Below are 7,183 nucleotides of genomic sequence, written 5' to 3' on the forward strand. Positions count from 1 at the left end.
TGGGGTGGCCCATGTGCTTGATTTTTAAGTCTTACGGTATGCCCACAAGACTTTCGGGCAGGATCTCCTTCCATTTTCCTTTCAAATAGGTTAAACTCTTTTTCAGGTTTTGATGTATAGTCTTGTTCGTTGATTCTGCCTGCCCATTCCCACTAGGATGATAAGGTGTTGATAGTATATTTTTGATCTTGAGGTCTTCGAAAAACTTACTCACCTTACTACTAACGAATTATTTTCCGTTGTCGCAAACAATCTCGGCTAGTATTCAAAGTGACATATTATGTGGTCCCAGATAAAATCAATAAATTCATTCTCTCGGACCATTTCGAACGCTTGGGCCTCAATCCATTTGGAAAAATAAACAATCGTTAATAGTATGAATTGAGCTTTACCAAGTGCCTACGGAGGGGACCGACGATGTCCATTCCCCACTTCATAAATGGCCAGGGGGACAGGACCAAGTGGAGCATTTCTCCCGGTTGATAGATCATCGGGGCGTGTCTTTGGTACTCGTCATATTTTCATATGAAGTCCTTCGCATCTTTCTCTATTTCGGTCCAGTAATAGCCAGCCCTAATTAGTTTCCGAACCAAGAATTCTGCCCCCGAATGGTTCTCGCAAGTGCCTTCGTGAACTTCTCTCATGGCGTATCCTATGCATATAGTTAGTGAGCCAAAGAAGGTCCACCTAAACAATGCCCCTTCGACCAAGCTAAATCTGACGGCTTTGGTGCGCAGGGATATCGATTCTTTGGGATCTGAAGGAAATTTTCCCGTCTTCAAGTAGTCTATATATTTGTTTCTCCAATTCCAAGTTAAACTTGTTGACTTCACTTCGGCGTGGCCTTCTTCTATCACCGAGTTCATCAGCTGCACTACTGCTCCCGAACTGAACTCATGGGAATCGATCGATGACTCCAAATTAGCCAGCACATCTGCCTCACTGTTTTGATCTCGTGGTACATGCTGTAGGGTCCATTCCCTGAATTGGTGTAGGGTTACCTGCAATTTTTCCAAGTACCTTCGCATCCATTCTTCTTTTACTTTGGACGTTCTGTTAACTTGATTCACCACGAGGATGGAATTGTAGTTGGCTTCAATTACTTCGTCCCCAAGGCTTTTAGCCAATTCTAGACCTGCAATCATGGCCTCATACTCGGCCTCATTGGTAGTCAATTTTATAGTTCTAATAGATTGCCTAATAACATTTCCCATAGGTGGTTTTAATACGATACCGAGTCAGGACCCCTTCGCGTTGGAGGAACCGTTCATGAAAAGGGTCCAGACTCCTGAAGCAGTCCCCGAGGTCAAGAGTAATTCCCTTTCGACTTCGGTATTAAGGCCGGTGTAAAGTCAGTCACGAAGTCTGCCAAAATCTGAAATTTTATGGCGGTCTGGGGTTGTCAGGACCCGAATTTCCCAACCTCGGGGGTCGTGATGGCGCCTACTAATGGGAGCTAGGCAAGCCAAACCTTAACTACTTGCTACGCTTCCATATTGCTTCACTTTAACAAAAACAAGGCGATAACATGATAACAGCGAAACTTTAAATAATTAAGCGAAAGTCAACAATTAACTATCTTAAGTCTACGTCTATTACAACTTTTAAAACCTCAAATACCCAAAACCTGGTGTCACAGTGTCACAGACTATCTAAGATTTCTACATACAAGGTCTGAAGAAATAATAGTACGTTGTTTTTGAATAAAAGAAAATAAAACAGGAAGTAGAGATGGAGGGAGACGCCAGGCCCTGCGGACGCCTGCAGTCTACCTTGGGTCTCCGGGTGGACTGAAGGAAACAATCCAACTACTGTTCGAAAGTTGCTACTGGATCTGCACACAGTGCAGAGTGTAGTATTAGCACAACCGACCCCATATGCTGGTAAGTGTCTAGCCTAATCTCGGCGAAGTAGTGATGAGGCTAGGACCAGACTACAAAATAAACCTATGCAGTACAAATATATATACAACGGAAAAGAAATACAAAAAATAACCAATCAATGTGGGAGGGGAAAACATGTTGTGGGGGAGATAACAGTCCCGAAAAGAAAGCATCAAGTAAGGAATGAAACAACATAACTCGAATATCAACAAAGAATCAGAAATCAAAAATTTGCACGGCATCACCCTTCGTGCTTTTACTCTCGTCCTCTCCAAAGCAATTTTATAATAAAAGTGTGCATGGCATCACCCTTCATGCTTTTACTTTCCTCATCACCAATTCAATCATATAATAAAGATGTGCACGACACCACCCTTCATGCTTTTACTCTCTTTCCTCACCATATAATCAATGAAAATCGGTACGGAATGGTACATCGTACGACACAACATCAACCTTCTTGCTTTACACTCTTTCCTCACAATAGCAAACAATGCACGACATTACCCTTCGTGCTTTAACACTCTTCCTCACCCAAACAACAATCACAAGCAAAGGGGCAAGGGAATTAACAAAATAGTAATAGAGATCCCGGCAAGGGAATAACATTTAAATAATTAAATCCCGACAAGGGAACAACATCAATAATCTCAACATCTCGGCAAAGGAGATAATCAACAAAGCAACAATATCCTGGCAAGGGAACAATTTAATATCTCTTTCTCTTTATTTCACTTTTATTTCATAACTAACTTTACCACTTGAGCTAATGCTCCTAAGGGTTCAATCATCTCATGTACTTTCACAATTCATAATATAACTTGAGCCAATGCTCCAAAGGGTTCAATCATCTCATATACTTTCACAATTCATAACATAACTTGAGCTAATGCTCCTCAATGTTCAAAGGTTACAATTCCTTCCACAACAATTAGAAATCATCACCAAGGCATGAAAGATACAACGAAATCAAGATCTTCAAAATTTAAAGACCCACGGTCATGCTAGACACCAACGTATAGATACTCGTCACCATGCCTATACGTCGTACTCAACAATTATCACGTAGCAAATAAGACTCAACTCCTAATCCCTCAAACTAAGGTTAGACCAAACACTTACCTCGATGCCTCGAACACAACTCAAGTTTCAATTATAGCTTTACCCCTCAATTCCACCGCCAATTCGCTCGTATCTAGTCACAATTTACTTCATTACATCAATAAACACTAAATGAATCAATTTGAATGCATGAAAATGAGTTTTCCAAAGTTTTACCCAAAAAGTCTGAATCGCCCCCGGCCCACGTGGTCAAAACCCGAGGTTCGAACTAAAACCCGATTACCCATTCCCCCACGAGCTCAAATATGTAATTTGTTTTGAAATCGGACCTCAAATCGAGGTCCAAGTCCCCAATTTTTTAAAAACCTAGGTTCTACCCAAAACACCCAATTTTCCCCATGAAGATAATTGATTTGAAGTTGAAATCATGTTAAAAGATGTTAAAGATTGAAGAAAACTAGTTAAAAATGACTTACAATTGATTTGAAGAAGAAATATTGTTTGAAAACTCGCCACTTATGTTTTTGGGGTTCTTGAAAAATGCAAAATAACTGAAAATCTCGTCTATTTATATCCCTCTCAGACCCCCTGTGCGGACCGCATAAAATGGACTGCGGCCGAACAAGCCTTCCTGAGGTACTGCGGTCTAGTGCCCTGTGCGGACCGCACGAAATGGACTGCGGCCGCACAGGCCTCCACCGCGCACCGCACGAAACCGATCGTGGACTGCACTGGCCCTCTTCTGCGGTTGCACACGTTTTTGTGCGGGCCGCTAGAGACCTGCAACTTCTGGTTTTAAGTCTAGAACATCCTGAACCTACCCGAAACTCTCCCGAGCCCTCGGAACTCCAAACCAAGTGTGCATACTAACTCAAAAACATCATATGGACCTACTCGTGTAATCAAATCATTGAAATAACATCATGAACATCAAATTAACTCTCGAGATCAATGAAGTTTTTCCAAAACTTCTTTAAACATAAATTTTGCGATTTAAGTCCGAATCACGTTACATGACATCCGTTTTTCACCAAATTCGACCGAAATGTCTTACATCATATATAAGACTTGTAACGGGCGCCGGAACCAAAATACGGGCCCGATACAATCATGTTCTAATCAAATTTCATTTTAAATTTCATTAAACAATTCCAGAAAACAATTTCCTTTAAAAATTCATTTCTCGGGCTTGGGACCTCGAAATTCGATTCCGGGCATACGCCCAAGTCCCATGTTTTCCTACGGACCCTCCGGGACCGTCAAATTACGGGTCTGGGTCCGTTTACCTAAAACATTGACCGAAGTCAAATCAGCTCATTTTAAAATCAAAACTTATTGTTTTTTATAGATTATCATATTTAAGCTTTCCAGCTACGCACCCGGACTGTGCACACAAATCGAGGTGATTCTAAATGATGTTTTCAAGGCCTCAGAACGTCATCACATTCTCCATCTCTAAAACAACCGTTCGTCCTCGAACGGACAGAAGAAGGAAGTACCTGAGTCGGGGAAAAGATGGGGATAACAGCTCCGCATATCGGACTCAGACTCCCAGGTCGATGCCTCAGGAGGCTGACCTCTCCACTGAACACAAACAGAAGGAAAACTCTTCGATCTCAACTGACGAACCTGCTGGTCTAGAATAGCTACCGACTCCTCCTCATAAGACAAGTCCTTGTCCAACTAGACAGTGCTGAAATCTAACACGTGGGATGGATCGCTATGATATTTCCAAAGCATGGACACATGAAACACTGGATGTACGACTGATAAGCTCGGCAGCAATGCAAGTCTATAAGCCACCTCTCTCACTCGATCAAGAATCTCAAACGGGCCAATGAACCTAGGGCTAAGCTTTAGGGCTGGGCATATATCGGGTAAAACTGATAACCCGAACCGTTAATTATTTATTGGGTTATCGGTATCGGGTTATTGAGTTAACGGTTTAGAATTTTTTCACTATTGGGTTATCGGTTCGGGCCTCGGTTTGCCAATTTTGTTAATAGGTTAACCGATAACCCAATAAGAATTAATAAAATTATGACTTTACCCTTAAGTATATACAAATGCTAGGGCTTTAATTCATTCTCTCCTATTCTTTCTCAATTGCACTCTTCAGTTGTTTCATCTTCATTCTTCATAGACCTTACTAGTTACTCCTAGCGTAGGTATTTAGTATATTATATGTGAATTCTTCTCTTTTTTGCTTAACTCCAATGAATTGTCTTCTCTTTCTTAACTCTAGATTGAGTTATCTTATCGGGTAAACCGATAACCGAACCGATAATGATCAATAACTGATTAACCGATACCCGATAACCGATATCTTATCGATTCAATTATCGGTTTATCAAATTTGTAAACCGATAACCGATATGCTAAACCGATAATATTCATAATTGAACCGAACCGACCGATGCCCACCCCTACTAAGCTTTCCCTTCTTCCTAAATCTCATCACGCCCTTCATAGGCGACACTCGAAGCAATACCCGCTCACCTACCATGAATGCCAAATCTCGAACCTTGCGGTCTGCATAACTCTTTTGCCTGGACTGAGAGGTACAAAGCCTATCCTGAATAATCTTGACCTTGTCCAAAGCATCATGAACCAGATCCGTACCCAACAATCGAGCCTCTCCCGACTCAAACCATCTAACCGGAGATCGACATCGCCTACCATACAAAGCCTCATAAGGAGCCATCTGGATACTCGACTGGTAACTGTTGTTGTAGGCAAACTCTGCTAAAGGCAAAAACTGATCCCATGAGCCTCCAAAGTCAATGACACAAGCTCGAAGCATATCCTCCAAAATCTGAATAGTCCGCTCGGACTGCCCGTCCGTCTGAGGATGAAATGTTGTACTCAACTCAACCTGGGTGCCCAACTCTCATTGAACTGCTCTCCAGAAACGCGAGGTAAACTGCGTACCTCGTTCTGAAATGATAGATACAAGCACACCATAAAGACGAACAATCTCCCGGATATAGATCTCATCTAGCCTCTCGGATGAATAAGAGACTGCCACAGGAATGAAATGCGCTGACTTGGTCAGCCTATCAACAATGACCCATACTGCGTCGAACTTCCTCCGAGTCTGCAGGAGTTCAACAACGAAATCCATAGTGATCCGCTCCCACTTCCACTCGGGAAGCTCAATCCTCTGAAATAAACCACTAGGCCTCTAATGCTCGTACTTAACCTGCTGACAATTCAAACACCGAGCTATATATTTAACGATATCCTTCTTCATTATCCGCCACCAATAATGTTGCCGCAAATCCTGATACATCTTCACAACGCCCGGATGAATAGAGTACCGGGAGCTATGGGCCTCCTCTAAAATCAACTCTCGGAGCCCATCCACATTAGGCACACACACTTAACCCTGCAATCTCAAAACTCCATCATCATCTAAGGTAACCTGCTTGGCACCTCCGTGCTTTACCGTGTCTCTAAGGACACACAAATGGGGATCATCATACTGCCGACCACGGATATGCTCCAATAAAGAAGAACGAGCGACCGTGCAGGCCAATACACGACTAGGATCAGAAATATCCAACCTCACAAACTGATTGGCCAAAGCCTGAACGTCCAAAGCAAGCAGCCTCTTACCGACCGGAATATAAGCAAGACTGCCCATGCTGGCTGACTTCCTACTCAACACATCGGCCACCACATTGGCCTTTCCTGGATGATACAAGATAGTTCTATCATAATATTTCAACAACTCCAACGACCTCCTCTGTTTCAAATTCAACTCCTTTTGCTTGAACAAATACTGAAGACTCTTGTGATCCGTGACACCTCATATGCCACGCCATACAGATAATGCCTCCAAATCTTCAATGCGCGAACAATGGCTGCCAACTCCAAATCATGAACCGGATAGTTCTTCTCATGAATCTTTAATTGCCGCGAAGCATAAGCAATGACCTTGTCATCCTGCAACAACACTACACCAAGCCCAACACGAGATGCATCATAATAAACTGTATAAGGCCCTAAACCTGTGGGCAAAACCAACACTGGTGCCGTAGTCAGAGCTGTATTGAGCTTCTGGAAGCTCGCCTCACACTCGTCCGACCATCTGAAATGGGAACCCTTCTGGGTCAACCTAGTCATCGGGGCTGCGATAGATGAAAACCCCTCCATGAACCGACGATAATAGCTTGCCAATCCCAAGAAACTCCGAATCTCTGTAGCTGATGCTGGTCTAGGCCAGTTCTTGACTG

General features: G+C 42.8%; 1 protein-coding gene across 1 annotated transcript; it reads right to left on the reverse strand.

The window, feature by feature from the left end:
* Positions 1 to 521: 521 nt before the first annotated feature.
* Positions 522 to 1,214, reverse strand: LOC138871596 (uncharacterized). Its single transcript, XM_070149481.1, has one exon. It carries the CDS (start codon positions 1,212 to 1,214, stop codon positions 522 to 524), a length of 693 nt encoding a protein of 230 aa, XP_070005582.1.
* Positions 1,215 to 7,183: the final 5,969 nt, after the last annotated feature.

Source organism: Nicotiana sylvestris, chromosome 6 (assembly GCF_000393655.2).
Source record: "Nicotiana sylvestris chromosome 6, ASM39365v2, whole genome shotgun sequence".
In the NCBI taxonomy this organism is placed as follows: domain Eukaryota; kingdom Viridiplantae; phylum Streptophyta; class Magnoliopsida; order Solanales; family Solanaceae; genus Nicotiana; species Nicotiana sylvestris.